Genomic DNA, 27,375 nt, shown 5'->3' with positions numbered 1-27,375 from the left:
CTACTGTACAGTCTTACAGGTGGACTAAAACAGTACTGAGAATATGTGTTGAATAAGGTGGTGGGCATGGTGTAAGGTGCAAGACTGAAATGTGGTGTTGAAGACCTAACGTGTATGACGTACAGTGTGCTGTGTTATGACTGTGTGGTTTGGTGCTGTATGTAAGGGTGCTGTGTGATATAGCAAATCATAGTATTGAATGTTGTTTTTAGCATGTTATTTATGTGTGCTGACTGTGTAACTGTGTGTGTGATGTAGAATGTCTTGTTAATTGTCATGGAGTGGAATACTGCCTCTTCAGATTAAGTCTATTGAAGGGCTGATCAGGTAAGGTGTAATGATTTGCTTGCAATCATCAACATGACAAATGGTTTACTTTAACAAAACAATGTTTCTTCCCTTGATGGGGATTTAGTGGTAAGGCAACAATGGTCTCTCCAAATTCATTTTCATAGTAGGACCAAACATATTATAGTATAAAAAAAATGACTATCAAAACATCTGTCTAAAAATTGCAAACACAGCCAGTGGCATATCCGGGATCCTTTTGATCAGCGAGTCCTTTTATGCTTTCTTTGACACATGACTCACTGTCCACGAAGGGGGCGTGGCTAAGGCGCCGATGTAGGTGGAAGCGGGACTCCGGAGCTCCTCCGCGCCCGCCTCGCACCACCACATATCCTGCGCCCTGGCTCGGACCCCGAGCCCACAAAAGTATCCAGGAGGGTATCAGGAGCACGTAAGGGGAACCTGGAGGTCTGGGGGCCCCTGTAACTGCCCTCACAGAACTTTTGACGGAGAGCGAGGCACCCGGAGAAACGAGCGCCCAAAATGGCGGCCGCCGTCCCAGCCTGAAACGCCTGGCGGCGGAGCCCTGGAAGCAACGAGGAGCCCTGGGACGCTGCGACAGCTGGCAGTTTGCCAGCGGAGGCCCCCTTGCACCCATCGGAGGTGAGGAGCACTGGCTGGCGCCACAGTGTAAGCGGGACCGGAGGGCGAGGGACGGCCGGTTTGCCTGACCCCAAGATGGCGCCGCCTGAGTGCCAGTGACTGCCCTGGCTGCCGATTGTGGAGTCCCTGGGGCCTCGTGGGGTACTGAGCTCACCCTCCAGACGGTGGGATAGTCCGGGGGCCCCCCCGCCAGGGGAAGCGCGGAGCCCACATCACCAGCAGGCCAGTGGCGCACGGACAGCGACGGTGAGGAGAGTGGAAGCGGAGGCACAGGCTGCCTACTCCTGAGAGGCACCTGGTCTGCAGACGGGAAGAGGCGGCTGCCTGGCCAGAGACGCCCGCGTACCGAGAACCACACCGGGGCTAGTACTTGCAGGCGCGAAGTCAGCCTGGGACACCCAGACGGGGGAGACCTCACCAAGCGATCAAACGCAGAGCACTGGTGCCCCACAGTCCTGGTGGAGCGGGACCTGATCCTTGGGCTGCTTGTTGACCTGGACCCCGCCTGACGCGGGCCCAGAGGCGCGCAAGAGCTGAGGGCCTGTGACGGAGCTGGGGTGGAGAGCGGGAGCACCGGCGGCCACCGCAGGGGCACACGAAGCTAGCTTCCCGCCAGCATGGTGCGGGGAGGCAGAAAGAAGAGCTTTGAAGCCCTGAAGCTGGATGACCTGGGCCACCTCGTGGAAGAAGATACACCGGGGCCTGGCGCGGGGAGCTCGGCCTGCCCACGGGATCCTTCCCTGGGGGACATCATGCAGGCGATCGTGGCGTCGCGGGAAGCCCTCGAAAAGCACATGGATACCACTGGATCAGACCTGACCTTGCTGAAGGACGACCATAGGAAGCTGAAGGAGCGAGTGGCGACCTCGGAGGTAACCCTGAAAAGTCTGCCTGGGGACGTAGCTGCTCTAAAGGCATCATTGGCAGAGATGGCGCAGAAGGTACGAGTGCTGGAGCTCAGGGCTGAGGACAGCGAAGGGCGCTCTCGGCGCAATAACCTCCGCCTCGTGGGGGTCCCCGAAAAAGTGGAGGGGCAGGATGCGGTCTCCTACCTGGAGGGCTGGCTGCGGACTGAGGTAGCCCCAGAAGGACTTTCCCCGTTCTTTGCCATTGAGCGGGCACACAGAGTCCCTGCGCGCCCCCCCAAGCCGGGGGGGGGCGCCGCGTCCGATAGTACTGCGTCTCCTGCACTTCAGAGACAGGGACCACATCCTGCAGAGGGTGAGAGACCTCCCGGACCTGAGAGTCGACAATAGCAGGGTCATGGTCTTCCCGGACTTCACTAGGGACGTGCAAAAACAAAGGGCCTCCTTCCTGGCGGTCAAGCGGAAACTGAGGTCGCTGCAGCTGCCCTATGCTATGCTGTTCCTGGCGCGGCTGAGGGTAATTGCTGGGGAGCGCACCCACTTTTTCCTAACACCACAGGAGGCTTGGAGCTGGTTGGATGCCAGAGGGGAGTCGTGCGCAGATTCCCCGCCGGAGACCTCACCCAGGAGACGTTCCACGGAAACGACGCCGACACGACGATCTGGCTCCCCGTTGGGATGGCAGCAGGAACGAGCTAAGGCGGTGCTGGCAGTGGCGACCATCAGCCAGGGAGACGCCAGCCCCTCCAGTAGCGCATCGGAGCAGTCGAAGGTCAGTGCTCCCAGCCCTGGCTCCAGCAGTGGGCACGTGCTCTCAGAGACGGACCTGCCGGTGGTGACTCCCCAAACAGAAGACGGAATTCTTGGCTGATCTAGATCGCAGGACACTGGCCGCATATGTAAGGTACTGGGGTGTGGATGGGGGCCGCTTCCGGACGCTATGCAGTGAGGTGCGGATACCCCCTGGGACTTATCACTGAGATCTTGGGGGAGGGAAGAGTAGGGAGACCTTTCCTGAGTGTTTTTGGGGGGGGGTGGGGCAGGGGCAGGGGGCTTCGGGCCTGTCTGGGGTCGGCGTCACGGCCACCCTAGCCGTATTCTACTGTGATACACTTTTGCTACTTGAGTTTGGATGGGGTTTCCATGTTGGTTGTCTGTCCTGGGGTGTGGGAGTTGGGGTAGTTTGATTACACAGGTTAGGGGGGGGCGGGGGTGGGGCCTGGGCGTGCTGGGGGGTCACTGAGGGAGTAGATAGAACACTGTGGACTCTGCAATGGGATCCAACTTAGGCTACAAATGTCTCACATGGAACGTAAGGGGGATGCATTCGATGCATAGGCGACACAAGATCCACTCCTATTTAGTCAGGCGGGGCATTCACATCGCCTTCCTCCAGGAAACGCATCTGCTAGCTAAGGACGGGAAGGCGCTGCAACGACGTTGGAGGGGGCAAGTCTACCACACTGGCTACTCTGCTTATGCTAGGGGGGTGGCCATTTGGATACGGGCGGGGGTACCTTTCCAGTGCACACAACAGGTAATTGACCCGGAGGGGAGATACATAATGGTACGCGGCAAACTAGATGGGAGGGACCTTAATTTGGGTTGTTTGTATGCCCCGAATGTGGACCAGCCTGCATTTCTCTCCCTGCTGTCCAACAAACTGGCCCCGTTCTTAGTGGAACCCTTGCTCCTGGGCGGCGACTTTAATAGTGTGACTGACACTGCCCTGGACAGATCGCACCCCCCCCTACCGAATGCACCAGCTGGCAAATTGGCACTTGCGCGCTCCGCCTGGCAACGCCAGTGGGGGCTGGTCGACTCGTGGAGGGCTAACCACCCGTCGGACAGGGACTACTCGTTCTTCTCCGCTCTCCATGAATTGCACGTCCGCATAGATGCCTTCCTGTGTTCCCAGGACGTGCATGCAGAGGTGTGCCACAGTGAGTATCTCACGCGCTCGATCTCTGACCATAACCCGCTTCTCGTGCGGATGCGCTGGTCGCAATACCGCCCGAGGATCCCAGCCTGGAAACTCCGCCCGAGGCGCTAGACGACCAGCTCTTCCGAGCCACAATAGCCTCGGGCATCGAAGCGTACTTCCAGGTAAACGCGGGCACGGCAGGCTTAGCCGCGACGGAATGGGACGCCTTCAAAACTGTGATGCGGGGTCAATGCATTGGGACGACATCGGGGTGCGGAGAGCGTTACTGGAGGATATCGCGAGGGAGGACGAGAAATTACGGGGGCTGGAGAGGGCAAGGCCCGAACGACCGGACACACACGAGCCCCTGCTGGAGGCGCGAGAGGCAGTGGCGGCGACGGTGGAGCGCCTACGGTGCTTTGACTACAAGGCCTACCTTACACGCGCGCACTCGGAACGCGACAAGTCAGGAGCTCTTCTGGCCTGGCTGGCCAATCCGACTCGCCGGAGCTCGGTCATCCTTGAGCTCAGGGACCACGCGGGGCGGCGCCATTTGATCAACAGGGGATCAATGAGTTATTCTATGATTACTACACGGAGCTTTACCGCAGCAGGGTCCTCCCATCGCTGGAGGAATTCCAGGCCTTTATGGAGGATCTTGAGCTGCCGGAGCTGGGCGAGGAGGTCGCGCAGCGGCTCAGGGACAAGATCGAGGAGAGAGAGGTGCGAGTCGCCATCAAGAGCATGGCGAGGAAGAAGACGCCGGGCACCGATGGATTCCCAACGGAATTTTATCTCACCTATGTTGATCTCCTTGCGCCCCGGCTGACGTGGCTATACAACGAGTCGAAGCGGCTGGGTCGCCTACCTGCGACCACTGGTGAGGCGCTGATTGACCCCCTGCTGAAACCGGGCAAGCAACCATGGGACAGAACGGCGTATCGCCCACTGTACATGCTCAACCTAGACTACAAGATTTTAAGTAAAATCTTGGCAACGCGTTTGCTCCGCCACATGCCCATGCTGGTTCACGCGGACCAGTCGGGCTTCATCCCGACCCGCAACACGGCGCTTAACGTACGGCGACTCCTACATGTACTGGAGACTGACACCTATGACGGCGACGAGGCAGTGGTGTTTGCTGTCGATATGGAGAAGGCCTTTGACAGCCTAGAATGGCCTTATCTCTTCCATGTCCTGCGCGCGCTGGGCCTTGGAGAGGGCTTCGTGAAATGGACGATGCTGCTCTACCAGAACGCGACGGCGAGGGTCAGAACTGGGAGGGTTATCTCTGAGATGTGTGTGGTGGGCAGGGGCACCCGTCATGGATGTCCTCTCTCCCCCCTACTGTTCGCCCTGGCTGTAGAACCCCTTGCGGCGCGAGCCCGGCTGGGCCGGGCGTTTCGGGGACTGGACGTCTATGGACAGGTGCACCACATCGCATTGTACGCAGATGATCTGCTGATGTTCTTGGCGGACTCGGCTGACTCCCTGCGCGGAGCTAAGACCCTCCTACAATCGTTGAGCAGAGTATCGGGCCTCCGAGTGAACTGGGCGAAGTCCCACCTATTCCCAGCCCGCCCACGGAGAATATGCCCGCAAACCACAGAGGGTGTGATGTGGGAGGAGAGGAGCCTGCGATACCTTGGCACCTCGATCTTCCATGACAGGGCGGATATCCTTGAGGGAAATATCGGGTCGGCAATCAGGCACACTAAAGGGAACTTTGACTTTTGGAGCACGCTCCCATTGTCACGCATGGGAAGAGTGGCGCTACTCAAGATGGTGACCTTGCCGCGACTGCTTTACTTCTTCGGGACCCTCCCGATCTGGATCCCGGCGAGCTACTTTCGGCGGCTGCGGACGATGGTTATTGGCTTTCTGTGGGGGGCGGGCAGGCGCAGGGTGGCGCATGACACGCTTCTCCGCCCTCGGGCGAATGGAGGGTTGGCAGTGCCAGACTATGAGCTCTACTACCTATCGGCGCAACTGCAATGGCTGACGCAATGGGTGGCAAGAGCCAGAAGAGGGGAAGACGGATCAGGAGAACCGGCGGGCCCGGTCCAGGTGTTGTCCCGGATTGTCCTGGGACTCCCGATGGGAGATTTCCACCTCACTCAGGAATTCGCAACAGCCCGAAAATACTGGAACACATATCGCCGAAGTGGCGGTATTACGGTTCCATATGCACCTGAGATCCCACTCAAACTCTGCGGGGCACTACCGCACGGAGGCTCGTGGAGCGGGCTGGACGGTTGGGACCTGCAGGGGCTGTCGTCCATGGGTGGCCTTTACGAAAACGGGGTGCTGTTGCCCTTCGACCTCCTGAAGGACCGCTTTGAGTTGGCGGGGGGGGGGGACTTCCTCCTTCACGCGGCGCTAACGGCGGCGATCCGCAAACATTGGAAGACGGGCATGACGGAGCCGCCACTGTCTCTGGGCTGCCAGTATGTAGTGATGGTGGCGGGGACGGTCAAGGCTGTCACATGCCTGTATCGGCGCATGGTCTCGGAGTCCATCGCCCCACTGTTGGCCTTGAAGGCGAAATAGGAGGCTGATCTGGCGACTGAAATCCCTGAGGAGGCATGGAATGGCATACTGGAAAGGGCCCGAAACGGGACGCGCAACGCAAGGTTCCAGCTGGTGCACTTTTATGTCCTACACAGGGCCTACCTGACCCCTGACAAACTACATAAATACTTCCCAGCCCACCCGGCGTCCTGCCCACGTTGCCCGGCGGATTTCGCCGATTTCCAACACATGTTCTGGTCCTGCCCTGAGCTGGGTTCCTTCTGGAGAGAGGTAGTGTATGTTCTGAGGGAGGTAACGGAGAGAGACTTACAACTCACCATGGCACACTGCATCCTACACTGGTTCCCACACACATCAAAGAACAAGGTTACTAGCAAATCTCTGGACCTGGGGCTCCTCCTGGCGAAGCAGGCCATTACGTCCCAATGGAAGGCGACCAGGGGCCCCACGGTAGAGCGGTGGAAGGCTGAGCTACATAAATGGGCCCGGTGTGAGGGAGAGCTTCGTCTGCAGGCCGCACTCAGGGCAGGCAATGACGTGGCTCTGGAGAGGGCCAGGGCATGGGAGGGGCTGGTCCTGGACCTCCCGCTTCTGGACATGGACGAGGAGGACACCCCAGCGCATAGCCCGGCTCCGGCGGAACGCCCGCCTGACGTGGGGATGACTTAGGCCCCCTCTTTTGCTCCCCTATTTCCATTGTGATGACTGACAGATGGTTGTTGATAACTCCTGGTGGTTTACTACTGATCTGGTTTAGCCGGGAGGGTTGAGGACTCGGATTAGTGGTACTCTAGCACGCCTGGGGGGGTGGGGGGTGCGGTGGGGGTGGGGGGGGTTTGGTTCTGGGCAGGAGAAGGGGGTATGCGGGGATGGGAGAGTTGGGGGAGATAGGGGGGCTGGTTGATCAGTAATGGTAAAGAGTGACTCTTGGTTCAATTGGACATGGGGCACAGAGGAGGGAGCGTGAGGACTGAAAAGCAGCACTGCCATTTCCCAAACACCTGGTAGTTATTGACCAACGCAGTATTCTCCAGCGCAGCTCTTTCCCCATGATATTGCCGCTCAACCTCCGGGGTGTGAGCTGAATGGCTGTGTGACACGGGTGTGGGGAAGTTGCATATTAATTGAGCGCCAACGGAAATGGCATGAATGCACTGAATGTATCACTTACCTTGCTGCAATAAAAAGATATTTACAAAAAAAATGACTCACTGTCCACCTTTCTAGAATAACTTCTGTTTGTATTTTGCTTTTTCTAGTAATCTCAAATGTGCATATTAATGCTTTTGGTCCCAAAAATTAACCTGATTAGAACACAGGGTTTGAAATGTCGACTGAACAACGGTGGCGTTCAACTGAATTACAGAACCCTCTCCACTCTATGTCTAAGGAGACTTTGACCTGATGAAGATTTGGCCCCATAAATACATTTTCACTGATTATTGGTAATTAAGTTGATTATTATGTAATTGTTTTATAAGATACAAGAAATGGCGGATTTGCTATCATGGCCTGCACATCAACATCAGTTCTCTCAATCACATTCAATTTCAACTCGATTTAACGAACAATGATCAATATAGAGTGCAGCTTTGGTGTTTGATGCACATCCACCTAGGGCATCCACCAGGACCTCCTACCCAAATTAAAATCCAGGCTGTAGGTCACCACAAAGCAAATAATACACCGGTGCACATCCAGAATAGTCACTTTTATCCCTTGTGCAATTTTAGCACTTTCTTGTCAATCCATGTCCTTTGTCAGAAGCAACTTCCAATAGCCATATGGTGCCGGTAATTCAAGCTTTATTTTTCAATTGACAATGATCCGACGCGCGTTTCGCCCTGTTCGGGCTTTCACTACGCTCTTTTGATAAGATTGAAAACTACACGATAGAGACACGTCTTTGTGGGAAAGATCGGATAAGAATATACCAGCGGTATTCACAAACAAAAAAAGAAACTGTGTGCAATACGCAAGTTCAGAGCCTTGAGAAAGCCCGAACGGGGCGAAACGCGCGTCAGCTGTGGATCATTGTCAATTGAAAACTGAAGCTTGAATTACCGACACCATATGGCTATTGGAAGTTGCTTCTGACAAAGGACATGGATTGACAAGAAAGTGCTAAAATTGCACAAGGGATAAAAGTGACTATTTTGGATACGCACTGGTGTATTATTTATTTAATTGTTTTCCGATTTGTTTTTGTACAACAGTTTCTCACTGCACTGAAACTGTGTCCTTTTTGCACTTGAAACATGAATATGCAACTTAAGAGTCTTTGAGAATTTTTCATAATATGTGTGGTTTTGCTCTGAAATTAATTTGCGAGGGACCATTTGAATAGTCATATACAGAGGTTCCTCTCAATTTTTGAGTTGGCCTGTCTGATATATATTATGGAGACTTAAGTCCACTTGGATATCCAAAGAAACACCTTCAAGTACAGTCACAGCCTTGGTGTTTGTTCACAGAATTGGAGCGGCTTAATTTTGGCTCCACCCTTATACATCACTAGTTACGCTAACTAATGGTCAATAAGCACTCCATTACTTGTTAGTTAATCAAACAAATATATAAAGAATGAAGCTTCTGCTATTTTCCTGAAATATTTCATAATACCCTAGAAACATATAATGTGTCCATACGGTGAAAGCTTTTACTTTAAATTGTAGTTTACACTTATAGTTACCCAAATGTTTTACTATGTAACCTTAACTCACCAATAATATTTCTGTAACCATGATTTATTCATTTAAGGTGTATTCATACTGTTGTATAAATATTGTGATCACAAGTGCACATATATTCAAATGTCAGATGAACTTCGATTATTTTACCAGGTTAGCATGGCCAAAGGCCTTAAGCTTTTGAGATTGCAATGTTTAACATTCAAAATTAAAGTTGCTTGCTTGCATATTTTTCTCCTCTGCAGGTGCAGATACAAAGCTACTTTAGTTAGTGAAAAGGCATTGTTTATTTGTAGCGATAGTCTGGTATGGGAGGAAACTTTTGGCAAGAAGAAGCGCAAACGAAGTTTGAGACATGTTCTCATGGCAGAGTCAGGATGAACGTACGTGCCCGATTAAAGATGTGGTAGAGCTGAATATTGCCAATTACTACCAAGGAAGATGGAAATGTACTGGAGATGATGACGTTGGTTACCTTGAATACTGTGTGTTAATAGGTGTTGTATAGTTGGTTAGAACAGCAGATGCCTTTAGACTTTCCAGAGGTACAAACCTCATTGCTATATCTCTCAGAGTGTGGCTTTATGCTATACACTCTTGATTGCAGTATTTCAAGCCTCTATTATGCTGACATATTTCCTTGCTTCCTTGATGAATTAGGATTCCTGATGATTTAGAGCAGTGTAGAATAATATAATTACATGAGTTTACTTATGACTAGGCAGGAAGAGCGAAATGTAAAATTTACCTTGCACATTTTATTTCTCATCTTCTGCATTGCAGCAAAGGAAGTCCTAGTATGTTTCATATTGTTTAGATTGAACTTCCTTAGGAGATTCAGACTTATTTTGGTGATTTCATACCTCTATAACCTACTTTTGAGACTCATTTATGTCAGTTTGTTTCTGAGTTTGTAATAAATCAAATTAACCTTCTTTCATGGTCTTGGCATTATTGTGTGACCAAATGTTTTACACTGTTAATTGAACTGTAAATTGATGATTAGCTCCCTCATGCCTCTCAAGCCACTACAAGATTGACCGACCAAAGAAGAAAGTTGTCTGAAGGGCCCAGGGCTGCATTGGAAGCAAGTGCAGATACATTATGATGTAGCCTCATCAGAGCTCTTGTTCCCATTTTTTTCTCAAATTTCCATGTTTCTTCTTTTCTCAATATTTCAATTGTCTACACATGGATTTGCAAAACAAACTTATTTTTGTGTAATATCCGGTCGTTTACAACTATTAATTCTAACCATTTTCAAATTAAAAGCATTTAAGACAATACTGCATATGAATCGGTCAACCATTTTTCTTGTTCTTGCCAGAGTGGCTTAAAAACTTCTTTACGTTAGAGGTTTTCCTTCTCAACCTGCATTCATGGAGCAGTCATGCAAAAATACTTCTTGCAGGTCACTAAGCAGGCTGTGATAAGGCAAGAAGAATCAACTTGTAAACTTGGTTTGATATTGTGGAAACTATGCCGTCCACAAGTAAATTAGAAAAGTAACAAACTGCGCAAGGAAATATGAAGCCGGCTTGTGTCGGGCGTGAGCAGCATATGCAGCCAAGGTATTTTTTGCATTCGGATACCTACAGTTGTGGAATTCTGAATGTAAAATTAATACAAGACAATAAAAACAAATCTGGTTAAGCGGCTCACAAATGACATGGGATGACCTGAAAAGACCACATAAATCACGAAGGAAGGAGGACACTCCTTTAGTTTGAGTGTGCTGTGGCATGATCTGTATATTGTACTTATCTTGTGCTGCTTGCTGATCTCAGGATTTTATCCTATTTAGATTGGTGCAAGGAAGACTAACGAATACCGCCTACAATTCCCGTCACGCCAGGAGAGCCGAGGGACTGTATGACCTGCTTCACCTTATTTCTTCATCAGGGCCCTTAAACGGGCTGTGTAGGTGTTTACAGGCGCAGCTATCGGGCTTGTTCAAGCTGCAGGAGCGCCTTAGGAACTCCACTCCTCTTCAACTAATCACGACTGAAGAAAATGGAGGAATACTGGCACCTACTGAAATCAGGACAAATCGTGTGTATTAATAAGCGCTGCTTGTTCTTGTGTTGTGGTATAAGAATCAAAAACTAAGAGTTCAAAGGGTTCTTTAGCACAGATGTAATAATTAATGACTATTCTAATTAAAGACCAACAGTTATGATCTAGGTACACCGGCACAGCTCTTACCACAGTCTACTCGATCAAACCACACCATGATGACAAAAGCTAGCATATGTAAAGGTGACTGAGATGGCACAGCAAGACAGAGCCTGTTAAAAAGATGATCCAACAGTTCATGCAAACTCTGAGCTTGTCTAGCACAACATCAGGCCTCAACTGCAACTGTGCAATGATCTGTAAAATACAGAGAATTAGAGCTCACTATGAGAAATCAAGAAGTAGGTCGCTTGACAAGGCATTTGTCGAACACATGTGGCTGGGTGAGTTTTCTAGGCCAGACTTGATGCACATCATCATGCATTATGATAATTGTTTTAAAAAAGAGAGATAAATGACAATAATTCATACAACATTTTATTTATTCCTAATGGATAACAATCACATGCACTCTTTTTAACAGCTAGCAGTAAAGCTGACCATCAGCCCGCCAGAATTAAGAAGTTTTTAAATAGACGATAGACCTCCCAAACAACGTGGTTCTTTTGCGTAAAATCTGTCTCAACAGTCACTTCCTTTCCCTCCAACTCTTTCAAGACCATTATGAGAGATTCTGATCTATGGTTTGCTGACCAAGATAAGCTAACGACAGAGACAGGGAAGAGGTGCGAGGACTCCGGCGTTCACCAGGTTGCTAGAAAACAGGCTCACACTAAAGGCTATTTTTCTGGTTGATTACCTACAATCTCGTATGGTTATACTATCAGCTTACACTGGATTGAGCACCAGGTAGTATTGATTGCTATTACTCTCTTTGTTATGTTAATCCAAGATTTTCTAAAACAAAACAAAATAAAATTTTAAAAAATCTCTAGAAGCTTAAGGCAATGTGTTAGAAGTGACAGAAAACCATAATACTAGCCTCAGGAGTTTGGTTGATGAAGTTTCACCTCAAAAGTAGACCAAGCCAAAACTATTAAGAAACCGATATGAGGAAATATGATCAAAAATGAAAGGAAAAGAAAAATCAATCTGATGATAATATATAGACCTAACAACATTCTTAGCAGTATGCATAAGAACAATATTAGAGGTTCGGCCGATTTCCACAGAGGAAGACTAAAGGATACTGCCTACAATTCCCGACACGCCAGGATAGCCGAGGGGCTGTAAGACCTGCTACACCTTATTTCTTCACCAGGGCCCTTAAAGGGGCTGTGCTGGTGTTTGCAGGCGCAGCTGTCGGGCTTGTTCAATCTGCGGGAGTGCCTTAGGAACTCTACTCCTCTCCAACTAGTCAAGACTGAAGAAAATGGAGTGATACTGGCACCCACTGAAATCAGGACAAATCATATGTATTAATTAGCGCTGCTTGTTCTTGTGTTGTGGTATAAGAATCAAAAACTAAGAGTACAAAGAGTTCTTTAGCACAGATGTAATAATCAATGACTACTCTAATGAAAGACCAACTGTTATGATCTAGGTACACCGGCACAGCTCTTACCACAATCTACTCGATCAAACCACACCATGATGCCAAAAGCTGGCATATGTAGGTGTGTTTCAGATGGCACAGCAAGACAGAGTCTGTTAAAAAGATGATCCAACAGTTCATGCAAACACTGAGCTTGTCTAGCACAAAATCAGGCCTCAACTGCAACTGTGCAATGATATGTAAAATACAGAGAATTAGAGCTCATTATGAGAAATCAAGAAGTAGGTCACTTGACAAGGCATTCGTCGAATACATGTGGTTGGTTGAGTCTTCTAGGCCAGACTTGATGCACATCATCATGCATTATGATAATTGATTAAAAAAAGAGAGAGAAGTGCCGATAATTCATACACAATTATATTTATTCCTAATGGATAACAATCGCATGCACTCTTTTTAACAGCTAGCAGTAAAGCTGACCATCAGCCCGCCAGAATTATGAAGTTTTTAAACAGACAATAGACCTCCCAAACAACCTGGTTCTTTTGCGAAAAATCGGTCTCATCAATCACTTCCTTTTCCCCTAACTATTTCAAGACCATTATGAGAGATTCTGATCTATGGTTTGCTGACCAATGGTCAGCTAACGACAGAGACGGGGAAGAGGTGCGAGGACTCCGGCTTTGACCAGATTGCCACAAAACAGGCTCACACTAAAGGCTATTTTTCTGGTTGACTACCTACAATCTGGTATGTTTATACTATCAGCTTACACTGGATTGAGCACCAGATAGTATTGATTGTGATTACTCTCTTTGTTATGTTAATCCGAGATTTTCTAAAACAAAATAAAATTTCAAAAAATCTCTAGAAGCATCAGGCAATGTGTTAGAAGTGACAGAAAACCATAATACCACCCTCAGGAGTTTGGTTGATGATGTTTCACCTTCACAAGTAGACCAAGCCAAAACTATTAAGAAACCGATATGAGGAAATATGATCAAAAATGAAAGGAAAAAAAAATCAATCTGATGATACTATATAGACCTAACAACATTCTTAGCAGTATGTATAAGAACAATATTAGAGGTTTGACAGATTTCCACAGAGGAAGACTAAAGGATACTGCCTACAATTCCCAACGGAATTTTACCCGAGGGTGCAGATGGTCGACCTGAGTGGTGCGAGACTGCGGACATCAGACCCTAATTATAAAAGGGCTTCCTGAGAGCGAAATATTCCACTCCAAGTTATTATCAAGCGCCCTAGATGGTTCTATCATGAGCCAAGGTTATCAGTGTACGACAAGCATATGTTTTTAACTAAAGCTATTATTATTATTATTCTGAGTTTTATATAGCGCCTGGTTACCAGAAAGGCATCCCAAGCTAGGTTCTTAAATAGGACAGAGCTATCTTCCATATAAGATCGGATATTCCTTAATGAGGTTCCCGCCATTTTAAACCATAAGTTTTAATATAAAGGTTGTCGGTTCAAGCCTTGGACGACCTTGTTCCCCTCAAACGCACAGACGAGAAAGGATGCTAGCAGGGAGATCTCGCTCATTTAAGCAGGTGACTGTATGAAAACCTTCAAAATAAGACAGAGTGCACATAATAGAGGTCTTGATAAAGATGAACTTATATGGCACAATTCCATCAAAACACGTGGACGCTACATTCTGATACACAATCTTGTCCTTGAGCATTGGTGAAAGAAGGCTAATTGTATATGGCATATTCCCATGCTTGTAGTACTATGTTATGACGGAGGTGTAAAATGTTAAGACCAATTTTTTTGTCTACCTTTTAGTGTTTCATCTTGATGTTTTCATGCTCACTGTGATCAACTTTTTTAATGTGTTGTATTTTTATAAACTTTTTGTGTTATAAATTGTATAGATTGATGTGTCTTTTAAAATATATTATTTTGTATACAATCAAACAATAAATATATGTGATATATTTTTTTATATAAAGTGTTCATGTTGCTTTCCCTATTATATATGGTCCAATGGTAGCAGGTGTGGAGTATGAGATAAAGAATATAGGAATGTGTGATGTGTGAACATTGAGGTTACTCTTACCCAAAGGGATCTTCCTTTTTTCACCAAAAATGAAAGGAACAAAAAAAAATCAATCTGATGATAATATATAGACCTAACAAAATTCTTAGCAGTATGTACAAGAACAATATTAGAGAGTATGATGAACAATAGAAAAACTAAAATGTTAAAGAAGCATACTCTAGACGCATTAGACACAAACAAAAAATTGCCTATACCCAGCAAACCCTTCCTTTCAAAGAATATTGAGAATAATACCACAATCCAACTTCAATGTTAGATTTGAGTCTTCTGTCACCAAGGCTTCAGACCTGAGAGAGGATAAGATGATACTTCTTGGTGTGCAGACCATGACCTTTGACCATGACCATGACCTTTGACATACATCTTTGTTAATGCTACAGATTTTATCAGTGGCCTTCAACACCCTCAACCATAAAATTGTATTCAGAGAATGAAGGAAAAGTTGGGGGTGTCAAAGACAGACTCGAAATGGATTAAAAAATGTATGTACGGCAGGTTGCTAAGGTATGTGTGAGTGATGTGCCATCCCCTTCTGAAGCAGTACGTTTTGAGGCTTCATGGGGCTCATGTTTGTCCCTGCTTGTGAGTCACATTTAAATAAATTCTCTGTATGACCTCATATGCCTCCTCAATGTAAAATTACACAACTACACCAACACCACCAAGGTGGCCTTTAATGCATTTAAACAGAAGGCTGCCAGCAACCCTAGAGCTACAGAGGTCTTTAATATAATCCACAAATGTGTGGACTCAAGTTTCCTGTGTCTAAACAAGTGAAAAGACTGACTTTTTGGTGATTAAACTTGACAAAGAAGAAACTTCCTCACGAGCTTTAAAGTAGGAAACAGTATTTTATCATCCAGGCACAAGATTAATCTTAGGAGATGATTTTTGATCAAACAATGTCACTACATCAAAATGTTTAGTGTGTTAACTCGTGTATTAGGATTAATCTTAAGCTGCCTAGATATCTTGCACCATTGTTGGATGAGAAACAGAGTCTTTAAAGCTAGTTCTGTACTGAACTCAAGAATATATTGTAACACCCTCTATGTTGGGACCTCGCAGTCAAATGTTCATTAACTCCAGACTTTGCAGAATACCACAATAGACCTGTTGCTTTCCTCTACAACGGCACATTACTTTAAAGAGAAGAGACACACATTGCTCTCCACACTAGAAGTTTAAGGATTCAGTTCATAAGGATGTTTATGGATCTTACCTCAAAGAGCAACTGATCATCTAACATTTGGTTACAGAACCTTGGTCCTCTGATAAAACACTGCTTGCCCAGGAAAACAAATGGAGGCAAGAGCTTTCTTCATAGAGCATCTTCTCTATGGAACAATGAGTCAGAACAAGCTTGCCTTCTACAAAGGCATTGAAGACATGCTTATTTTAATCTATGTGGTGTACGATTTTCTGATGGTTGTAAGCCTTTTTATCACGCAGGGTGTGTTACAAATCTAATGACAATAATGATTTCCCTGCCATCTTTAAGGCACGTCTGTGTTATACTCTCCAACCCCTCCAGCCTCAAATCAGGCAAGCCATGTGTTTGCTCGGGTAGCTATATGTAGGTTGCAGAAGGGAGCGGAAAACTGAACACATTTCTGCCTAAAGATGATAAATTCTGGAAGCATGCATGCACATACCTTCAATTTGATGTGGCAGGATTGGCTCTGGAGCCGGTTAAGGAGATATTCCAGAAGGCACTGGTGACTCGTAACAGACTCATGGGAAATTTCTAAAAGTTAGTTTTGTTAGGAATAACACTCGACCAATAGAAGTTTCTCTGTAACCAATACAAGCGAATTAGCAGTCAATGTACTTTAACTAAACACTTACTTATACATTGCAAATAAAGCAGAAAGTGGAAAGTTTGAGGAAAAGGCCTATCACCCACCTCAGCAATAATCACTGCAAATGGCTCATGGGAAGGATGACCTCACCCAAAGAACTGGTTTCATCAATACATTCCATTTTCTTCTACCATCACAAGACTTCACCAGGAGAAAATAAGCATTCTGCTTGTCTGGAAAAATAACATTAGAGCCGTTTATTTTTGTGGGGACGTGGGCAGTGTTTGCTTGTGTTTTCCCTATGAAGTATGAGTGCAACTAATAATGTCCAAATTTACAAATTAAGAGAGAATAACAAAATCATAAGATCATAATTAACATTAACTGACCACGTGAGGAGGAGGAAAGAGGAAGGAACAGGAGAGGAGGGAGCAGCGGCCAGATATGGCGTAACGGCCAGAGCAGGAAACCCTGAAGCTGGCGAACCAGGTTTGAGTCTCAGTGTCGGCTGAAGCATACTGTGATTGTGTTCAAATAATTTAATCTCCCTATGCCTGAAAATGTAATGTGTCGGTCTGTAATGTAACTAGTGATCATGAAAAGCGCCTTGAACCATTTGGGCTGAGTTCATGCTATACAACACTCCAAAAAAATTAAATTAAAAAAGCAGTGTTGTGGGAGGGTCGAGGCTGGGTGGGGGCGGCATGGGGAGATTAAGTGGGAGCAAAGGGGAAAAAACAAACAAGCAGCGAGAAAGCAAATGAAAAGCAGGACAAGCTCTATGCGCAGCCAATGATAGACGAAGCAAATGTAAAGCGGGATGGGCTAATGAGAACAAGCAGCGTAGGGCAGAAAGTAACAGTAAAAATAAAAATAAAAGTTCTCCCACACAACAGCTACAGAAGAAATGCATAAGGAAACTTTACTCAGCCGGTGCTCCTCAGCCTTAAACGGAAGTGAGGTATCAGCTGCGCTAACAAGTTACAAGGCAGGAATGAAGAGCAACCCTGGAGTGAACCTATGGTAAGCTGCAGGTGGGATCAAAGTAGTTTTTAGAATTACAACAGGTCTTGCTGACAGTGCATGCCCACTGCCTAGGTTTGACCAAAAAGTGTTGTAAAGTAGCCAATGCTTGCTGCGTAAGGACTTTTTATTTCTTTCAGCCATGCTGCACAGCTGCTGTACAATATGGTGAAAAGGTATTGACAAAGCCACTATCTCTCTCATAGCCGTGACCTATTGGCTTTGCCAATGCTTGTAAGATGAATGCAGCCATAAAATAAAACCCTTGCCCAGCCTTGTAAAGACATACAATAACCCAAAACCCAATCACCTCTACATTTCTCTACACATTGTTTTCTTTTTGTAACTGTGTCTTTGTTACTCAAACATATATGCTTAAAGTTTGTTAAATGTCCCCCTTTAGAAGAGGAAAAACATGATACCTGCAAAACAAAAAAAACATGACTGACAAAAGGATACTGGCAATTTCTTCAAAAACATACCCCGGGCAAGGAATCTCATCATCGGATGTTGCTCTGATCAAGACGGGGAGCTGCATGAGGAAGAAGAAGAAACATTATCTTGTTTCCCATCTGCATCATAAAGTGTATTTTTCAATCACACATACGTTCACGGATTACAAATATATGAACCAAACTCCTGAAGTGATGTCAAGTGACCAGACAAAAAAAAAAGCTACATCTTCCAAACACAATAATTGTAACAGGAAGTCATGCATAACTCTAATCAACAACTGTCAAACAACGAAAAGAACAATGTAGTGTCTCTATTCAACCCATCTTTAGATTTACTTTCAGTAAAGGATGAAATTGTAATAGTCACGATACTTTACTGTTTGGTCTTACCAGTAGCAGGGTTAGTTTTTAACCCCGCAATGTAGAAAAAACGGAGTATGAGTAAAAACAAATGACAACACGGGATGTGTTTTGTGTCATAAAGAAAAGTTCTAGTCAATGTAGCCGGAATCAGGCAACGAGTAAAAGAGGCACTTGGTTGCATTGTGCCCTAAATATTATCATGTGAGACAGGCCCACAGCGGAACCATACGAGGACTGTTTATGCAGCAAGAAAGCAAGTTAAATAAAACCGCTTAATGCTTTTGTGGGTATATCTTTCCAAGCTTGGAGATTAACAGAAAAAAAATCAACTGTGGCAATTTCGACAGCGTCACTGATATCTGGAAGACCCTCTGTAAATTCCCAGACGTTACTAACTTCTACTCTTGATGTTTTTTCTTGCAGTCTCTAAAACGTAATCTGAGGTAAACTGCATGGCTTATTCTGCCACAAACTATTGCCTTTACAGGGGCCCTAGAGAGCCTGGCCGCCATGTGGTTGGTTGCTTATATCTGAGGTTCTGCCAGGTGGAGACATTGATCCGTAAATTCTCCTTGCTCCCGGCGGACAACGAGATCCCTTGGAACCATCCTACAGTCCCTGCTTCGGGCTGTGTCCTGTGAGCAACCTTCCAACTGATATGGACGCTGGTGGGCGACATTGAGGCTGCTGAGAGCGTTGCCAGCACCTGCTTACGGCTTGCTGGCCTGCGGGGCGGAGGGTCCAATCGGCTGCGCAAGGGGTGATCAGTCGGCCCCTCCCAAAGGACCCTCGTGAGTGCTGTTTCGCTTATTCCCACTCCGTGTCAAGGCGAGGGTGTCCCGCACCCTGCTGGAGATGTCCACCAAGGCCACCATATAGGCGAGAAGACCGTGAGGGTACGGTTATTATATCGGCTGCACTGCTGTGTCATTAACTGCGGCGACTCTGCAGGCAAGCGCCTTCTCGCTGCATCCCAAACTGGAGATCTATACCAGTGCGGCCTCATTCACCGGGGCACGTGCGACATGCTGCCAATAAGACCTGGCTGGTAAATGCACAGGATCTACACTGCTATCTGGGGGACCTGCAGTGCGGTGATTACATCCAGAAAAGTGAGTATTGCCTCATCAGAATGCCTGATAGAGTCAGCGGTGAGGCGTATGGAGTAATCCAAGTACTGGGCTGCCTCCAGAGGGAACAGATTATTGCTGGTGGATGGGACTGGCCTTGTGAGATTTGGACACAGGTCTGGAAGCATGTAATGTAATGTGTCTCGTAAAGCGCACTGCTGCCCTGAGGCGTCCTGGCGCTGTAGACCGTTGGGGAACCCGTCCTGGCTATCCCTGTGAGATGGTCCCTACTGGGTTTCTCCAAGGTGAAACCAGGCATCCCCGGCGAACGTGGGGGGCCGTTGTAGAGATGAGGCAAGCTAATGCCCAGAGTTGCCGAGTGTGATCACTGGTTAGAGTAGGCACCGAGGCGAGAATTATCGAGTCCGCTGACCCTGGTCCACGACCCTGCCGCGTCGGGAATTGAACCCTGGTCCCGGGCTGTTCTCTGCTTCCGGGTCTGCCGCCTCTAACCAGTGAGCCACACCACTCCACTCCATATGCTGCACTGCACGAAGAGAGTGCCCGCTGGTGCACTGCGGAGCACAGTGTGACTACAGCGATTGGCCTGGCGCCAGGGGCTGCTCTCAAATCATGGGGCACACTGTATGGCACTGACTTGGCATGATTGACTGCTGTTCCCCATTACCTGGCAGTGTCATTGTGCGTACTTCCTGTGGGGTGTGGATCTGGACCCCATGCATCTGAGCAACACCGTTAGGCCTTGTAGCCCCCCACCCCCCCCCCGGAATTGGTGAGCGACAGGGTCTGAATCTGACCAATTCAACCCGAATCAAGTGCTCTTAGCCGGTCCGATCGACATCGCAGGAGTTTGCTTTGGACAATCTGTACTGTGGTACCGCCACCTGCCCTGTAATAGTTCAACTCTTTACCTGTTCGTGCCTCCTGTGGCATCTCAGGGAGTGGGGAGGTCGGTACACCATATTCTGCTGCCAAACTGAAACTGATTTCTAGACACTACTAGGGGCTGAAGTGTTTGAAAGAGAATGCCCCGTGCTGTAGGTTTAGGCCTCAAGGTGGTGGACGAACATTTACTGGCACAGGTATTCTGCTTGCCCAATTGGCACTAGAGCTGCTGTGTGGACACCTTTGCGCCAAAAGTGCCCTAAATGTAAATGTATTTGAGCTTATATAGCGCACAGCTACCCGCAGTGGGTTTCCCGGCGCTTGCTTAGGGAACCTGTCCTGGTATTCCCCTGTGAGATATCCCGGCAGGGTATGGATGGTACAATCTCTGTTCTCAACTGTGCCCCTAACTCAGCCTGTAGGGCTATTAACTTGACTGAGTTGACCCATGTTTTACCCGAGTCACAGTTGTACTTTTCTTTTACGCCACTCTGCCCAAATTCACAAACAAAGGTTAGCATCCTGCAAATTTTTCAGTACCCGAGCAGAAAAAGCACATGCCCTCCAGACACTCCTAGGCTACCTCCATGCCCTAAGGTGGGCATCCCACCTGCACCCTCATGACATTACCTGACAGCTCTTTGAAAACTTACTGCCATCAGTGTTAGCAGAGCCGGAGAGGTGAGGCATTTGTTCACAGACACTATTTCACCTTTCACTTACAGCCCCTGATCAGGGTCCAGGCAGGCTTAGGCCATAATACCCATGCTAGACTGCAAACATGCTTTGGTCTCTGCACAGCAGTGTGCATCAGAATTTTGAGGCTACTCACTATTTCACTTCACGCACCTTTCCCAGCTTACAGCTATACAATGCACACAGCTGGTCCTCGCTTCACTTGAGGCAGGAGCCACATGCTCATTTCTGAGCTGACCTTGTTTTATTAGACAGGCATTTTCAGTACAACTAATATGAATGGTAGATATGTTGTGTTGCCTAACTCTTCCTTTAGAGAAATGTAAACAAAGTTAATAATATGCACGAATGCAGATACAGACTATCCTGAGCTCCAGTTGCAATTATAAAACAATTGTCATTCATAAATGTTGTTTGCAAACCACTTAGTCCACCATTCCTAGGAGTCAGTCTGCTACATGTGATGCCTGGAAACATCATGCTGTAATCTTGCAGTCCTACCCTTGTCTTCTCACGTGTATTTGACATTTGCTTATCTTCAATACTGTGTAACCCGTAATAACTTCTGAGGTCTCAGGCTCTTGTCCACGATGGTCCAGTCTTCCCAAGTGATTGACCATCTCTCTCTTCTTCCAGAGGCTTCCTGCATGTTCATGTAACGTCTTCAAAGACTGTTAAAATATCCAAGCCAACTCTAAAGAACGGAGCACCGGTTGTGTTTAGGTTGGGCCAGTGACAACTGGTAAATTAGCAGTGGGTGCGTTCAGTAAATTTGTGCTTTTCTTTATTGGTGATGAACAGTACTCGTCAGTACACTGCAGTTCAAGTGGGACGCCATAAGACCACTAGCACAGAACAAATAGTATTGTGGAGAACATACAATTAAGGGCGGACAATCAATGGTCTTGGGAGGAAAACAAAACAAAGCTACATAACTACAGCTTATTACACCAGCTCTCCACAGTAAAGTTTCAAGCACTATCACATTGCTTCTTTTGCTCATTATTCTAGGTATCTCACAAACAGTAATTGCAGACATTCACAAGTCAAGACACTGCACTTGTTCAAGTGCGCTTGGAAAAGTGCTAGTGTGGAGCATTTGCCCAAGGACTGACACCATAGGACGTTAGAGGTGGGTGAGTAGTTATGGGGGTGTTCAGTTTTTGTACATTGTGTCCAGCCAACACTGCGTATAAATTAAATGGCTTGACAAACGTGTATTACGGTTGTAGACAGCAATGATGTAGTTGGTTGCAGTTTAAAAGTGATTCTTCCTCATTCCATCGCCTTGGGGTTTGGTCTTGTGAGCTGAATGGACAGATGTTTGGTGCCTTACATTCTGTATTGTAATGCTGTGCACACATTTCGGCGGAAATTGCATTTAGACAGTTAAATTGGCCCCTTGGGGTACAACTCTTAATATGAAAGTGTCTTTGGACTAAGGCCCGAGAGCGTACTTGGAGACGGTAGGGGTTATTAGCTAGCATAGATGGGTATTTAAAGAGCTGGTAAGTCATTTAAGGGATGTAGCATACACATAGACTACAGGTCATAGGTCAAACTGGTGGTTCGATTAAATATTGAGATTCCATGTGTGTTTTCTTTTAGTGATTAATGGTAGTCCTGTGCTTTACTGCTTTTTGTTTGAAAAGTTTGACTTGCAACAAAAACACTACAAAAAAAAGAGACGTTAGACCATGGGTACTCACCAACTTTCTCCCCTCAGGGACCAAATTTACTGTGTGGTTTGTGTCCGAGGGCCGCACCGGTGGGGGCGGGGGCGGGGCTAGAGCAACAAAAAAAACTGTGACCATGAGGTTGATCACAGGTCCCTGCAGCAGACGCCTTCGTCCACTGAGCCACCAGACCGGGCATACACACATCTCTCTTTCTCTCTCTCGTTCTTTCTCTCTCTCTGTCTCGCTCTCTCTCTCCCTCTCTCCCTCCCTCCCCCTCTCTCCCTCTCCCTCTGTCTCACTCTGACTGTCTCTCTCTCTCTCTCTCTGTCTCCCTCTTGCTGACTGTCTCACTCTCTCTGTCTTCCTCTCTATCTGTTTACCTCTCCCTTGCTATGTTTACCTCTCCCTTGCTATGTTTCCCTCTCCCTGTTTCCCTCTCCCTCTCTCTCCTTCCCTCTCCCTCCTTCCCTCTGTCTCCCTCTCTCTCTCTCCTTCCCTCCCACTCACTCGAAGGTCTCCCTCACGGAGGTCTCTGTCCCTCACTCTGTGTCCCTCACTCTCCCTCCCCCTGTCTCCCTCTCTTGCTCTCCTTCCCTTTGTCTCCCTCTCTCTCTTTCCCTCTGTCTCCCTCTCCCTCCTTTTGTCTCCCTCCTTTTCCTTTCACTCCCTCTCCCTCCCTCTCTCTCTCTCTCCCTCCCTCTGTCTCCCTCTCGGTCTACCTCCCTTTCCCTCCCTTCTTCTCCCTCTCCCTCCCTCCCTCGGTCTCCCTCTCCCTCCCTTTTCCTCCCTCTGTCTCCCTCCCTTTTCCTCCCTCTGTCTCCCTTCCTCCTTCTCCCTCTTCCTCCCTCTGTCTCCCTCTGTCTCCCTCTCTCACCCTTTTCCTCCCTCTGTCTCCCTCCCTTTCCCTCCCTCTCTCTCCCTCCCCCTCTGTCTCCCTATCCCTCCTTTCCCTGTCTCTGTCTCCCTCCCTTTCCATCCCTCTCCCCTCCATCTGTCTCCCTCCCCTCCATCTGTCTCCCTCCCCTCCCTCTGTCCCCCTCCATCTCCCTCCCTCTCCCTCCCCCTCCCTGTACCTTCCCTTCCTCCCTCGCTCTCCCTCCCTCTGCCTCTTTCCCCCTCCCTTTCCCTCCCTCCCCCTCCCTCCCTCGGCCTCCCTTTCCCTCCCTCCCTTGCTCTCCCTCTGTCTACCTCTCTCCCTTTCCCTCCCTCCCTCACTCTCCCTCCCCCCCTCTCTCTCTCTCCTTCCCTCTGTCTCCCTCTCTCTCCTTCCCTCTGTCTCCCTCTCTCTCCTTCCCTCTGTCTCCCTCCCTCTCCTTGTCTCCCTCCCTCTCTCTGTCTCCCTCCCTCTCTCTGTCTCCCTCCCTCTCTCTGTCTCCCTCCCTCCCTCTGTCTCCCTCCCTCCCTCTGTCTCCCTCCCTCCCTCTGTCTCCCTCTCGGTCTACCTCTCTTTCCCTCCCTTCTTCTCCCTCTCCCTCCCTTTTCCTACCTCTCTCTCCCTCCCTCCTCCCCCTCTGTCTCCCCACCCTCCTTTCCCTGTCTCTGTCTCCCTCCCTTTCCCTCCCCCTGTCTCCCTCCCTCTGTCTCCCTCCCCTCCCTCTGTCCCCCTCCCTTTCCCTCCCTCCCCCTCCCTTTCTCTCCCTCCCCCTCCCTCTCCCTTCACTTCCTCTCTCGCTCTCCCTCTGTCTGCCTCTGTCTCCCTCCCTTCCCTCCCTCCCGCTCCCTCCCTCGGTCTCCCTTTCCTTCCCTCCCTTGCTCTCCCTCTGTCTGCCTCTGTCTCCCTCCCTTTCCCTCCCTCCCTCTCCCTCGTTCTCCCTCCCTTTCCCTCCCTCTCCCTCCCTCTTCCTCCCTCTCTCTCCCCCTCTGTCTCCCTATCCCTCCTTTCCCTGTCTCTGTCTCCCTCCATCTGTCTCCCTCCCTCTGTCCTCTCCCCTCCCTCTGTCCCCCTCCCTTTCCCTCCATCTCTCTCCACCTCCCTCTCCCTGTACCTTCCCTTCCTCCCTCTCCCTCTGTCTGCCTCCCTCCCTCCCTTTCCCTCCCCCTCCCTTTCCCTCCCTCCCTTGCTCTCCCTCCGTCTGCCTCTGTCTCCCTCCCTTTCCCTCCCTCCCTCACTCTCCCTCACTCTCCCTCCCTTTCCCTCCCACTCTCCCTCTCTCTCTGTCAACCTCTTCATCTCACCCTGCCTGTGTGTGCCCGGGCTGAGACGGCTTCTAGAGCACAGACAGCCGCACCAGATCACTTCACTGGTCTTTAAAAGACCATTGGCATGTTAATGAGGCTTTGCTCACCTCTTAGCGCCCTGCAGCCCCACTCTCGACTATGGCAGGAATCGCCCGGCCCCCACAGAGCAGCAGAGTCTCTGAGTCGCGCTCTGGTTGCAGACACATAAAAAAAAAATACAAAACAAGGGTACGATGTCTGCAAGAGGTCCGCGGAGTGCCAGGGAAGGCTTGCCGGGCAGTCAGCGGCCTGCGGCCGTACTAGGAGTACCCGTGCGTTAGACGTTATTGTCAGGGATAAGTGTTGAGGTGGGGTTTTGTTAATGTTTGGAATGAATGGTAAGGGAGGATTCTAGGGGAAAGTGATAGTTAGAGAGATTACTCTGGCTGCAAATCTGGAGATGTAGCTTAATTGGTGTGTAAGAAAAAGCATGTTGCAGTGTCCTGGCTTGTAACTGCTTCATCAGATTGTTTACAAGAATCGTGGGTGTGGTAGAAAAAAATAAAGCTATCATATATGAGAGCTGATTCCCTTACACATTGAAGTGCATCACCAATTGAGACTTATTTAACTAAAGTTGTGTTTACAATGTCCTCCATCCTGTATTAACTTGATCAACATTATGTGGTAACTGTTGTTGTTCGCCGACAACATGCAGAAGATCCTCTCCCTCACCAAGGCCCCAACCACTGCCAAAACTAACCTCCACGAATGAATGAAGGCCGTAGCCGAATAGATGAAGAACACCCGCCTGAAACTGAACTCGGACAAGACGGAGGCTCTCATCCTCTGATCCACCCCCTCCGCCTGGGACGACTCCTGGTGGCCAGTCGTGCTGGGAGCTGCACCCACGCACGCAACCGGGGGTTCATCCTGGACTCTGCACAGTCAATGACCCAGCAAGTCAACGCCGTCTCCTCCTCCTGCTTTAATACCCTCTGCATCCTCCGCAAGATCTACAGATGGATCCCCACCGGAACCAGAAGGACGGTCACCCAGGCCCCCGTCAGCAGCAGACAATGCTCTCTAGGCGGGAACCTCAGCCAAACTCCTGAAACGACTACAACGCATTCAGAGCACCTCCTCACGCCTCATCCTCAACATCCCTGCCACATCACAACTCACCTGAGAGAGACCTGCACTGGCTCCCCATCAACAAGAGGAACACCCCCTCACGCCTTGAGGCCCTAACAGGTGAGTAGTGCGCTTTACAAATGTAAATGTGTTTCGATTTATATAGCGCACTTTAACCCAGGGGTCCCAAGGCGCTTGCTTAGGGAACCCGTCCTGGTATTCACGTATTCCCCTGTGAGATATCCCGGCCGGGTATCCACAAGGTGAAAGCCAGGCATCCCGGCCCCTGGGGATTAAGCAAGCTATTGCCCAGAGTCGCAGAGTGTGACCCCGTGAGTCGAGTAGGCACCGAACGAGAATTGTCGAATCCGTGGAATTTTTGAGCCCGAGGCGGGGAATCGAACCCTGGTCCACGGCCGATTTCAGCTTCCGGGTCTGCCGCCTCTAACCACTGAGCCACGCTTCTCCTCTTACTTTTGGCATTTAAGAACTGGGTGTTATGCTGATTGAGCTAAGAAGAATCTGATTGTGCCTAGAAATAGTTAAAACAAAATCTGGGCGTGATGGAGAGTAAGGTAGAGTGAATGTGATGTTTAAAACTTTGGCTTACAGGAGCTGGGTCTGAGTAAGGTGGAGAGAATGCGATGATTAGGGTATTGCTATTTGAGCCAGGCAGATATTTACAGTTGGATGGAGGATAAATCCACGGTAAAAACCTGAGCTGTCGATTCTTCACGTTTGGGTTGGACTTCTTGTGAGGACGGACACACGCCTTCCTACCCTCTTCAATCTGATCTGTCAGATAAATTCCACTTAATGGGTACCTCCTCGCTCCCCATATCCCGAGACCAAGTCATAGGGGGAAGGGGGGGGGGGGGGGGGGGTTGGTTACTCATCACTTCTTAGAACCAATTTCCCACGTGTTCAAAATGTAAATGTGGCTAAGAACGACGGATGCAATAAGGCCGACAACCATAATACTAAAATACTGGCATAAATGCTTACCTTCTGCAAAAAGCTCAGCCTGTCCAACACCGCCATAGCTGAATGCCGGGAAACCTTCCAATCAGAGAAGGACATAGAAAAAGTACAACCATTCAGAAAAGCTCACTGGATCCCGGAACTAATATTTTCCAATTAGAAGAAACAAACACGACTGTGGCCAATCGTAGGCAATGTTCTGCTCTGTGGAAATGTAGCTTTCCAATCAAAGCGTAGGAACTAAACGAGCATCTGCGCTACTACCTACGACACAGCCATCCAATCAAGTAGAAGAACACATTTACACGGCTAATGAGAAGAACCAATGAATAACTAGCTGAAAGAAACAAACTAAGTGCAGGCAAAAAAACATAGAAGTAAAAATGTATCTAAATGCAGAATATCAAATAGCCCAGTATTACTAAGCAATTAGAAGTCTGTAATCTGGAACGAAGAATCTATAAAAACCAGTGTCCCCAATCACAA

The 27,375-nt window shown here is 48.3% G+C and overlaps 1 protein-coding gene across 4 annotated transcripts in view; it reads right to left on the bottom strand.

Annotated features, from left to right (window-relative positions):
• TEPSIN (TEPSIN adaptor related protein complex 4 accessory protein) overlaps positions 1 to 27,019 on the bottom strand; it is a 196,827-nt gene extending 169,808 nt beyond the window's left edge. For 2 of the 4 annotated variants that reach the window (XM_086931017.1, XM_086931018.1), the window contains exons 1-3: positions 26,914 to 27,013; positions 17,908 to 17,980; positions 16,279 to 16,370 (exon numbers count right to left, since the gene is read on the bottom strand). In XM_086931017.1, coding sequence (XP_086787143.1) covers positions 16,279 to 16,370; positions 17,908 to 17,980; positions 26,914 to 26,988 — 240 coding nt within the window. In that variant the 5' untranslated portion in view covers positions 26,989 to 27,013. Of the gene's footprint in view, positions 1 to 16,278; positions 16,371 to 17,907; positions 17,981 to 26,913 lie in introns of all 4 variants that reach the window. The other 2 variants (XM_086931019.1, XM_086931021.1) reach the window with 2 other exon arrangements.
• Between the last annotated feature and the right edge of the window lie 356 nt (positions 27,020 to 27,375).

This window comes from Lissotriton vulgaris, chromosome 7, assembly GCF_964263255.1.
Source record: "Lissotriton vulgaris chromosome 7, aLisVul1.2, whole genome shotgun sequence".
NCBI lineage: Eukaryota > Metazoa > Chordata > Amphibia > Caudata > Salamandridae > Lissotriton > Lissotriton vulgaris.
The sequence above is the reverse complement of the archived record's forward strand: the minus strand, read 5'-3'. Positions and strand labels throughout refer to the sequence as shown.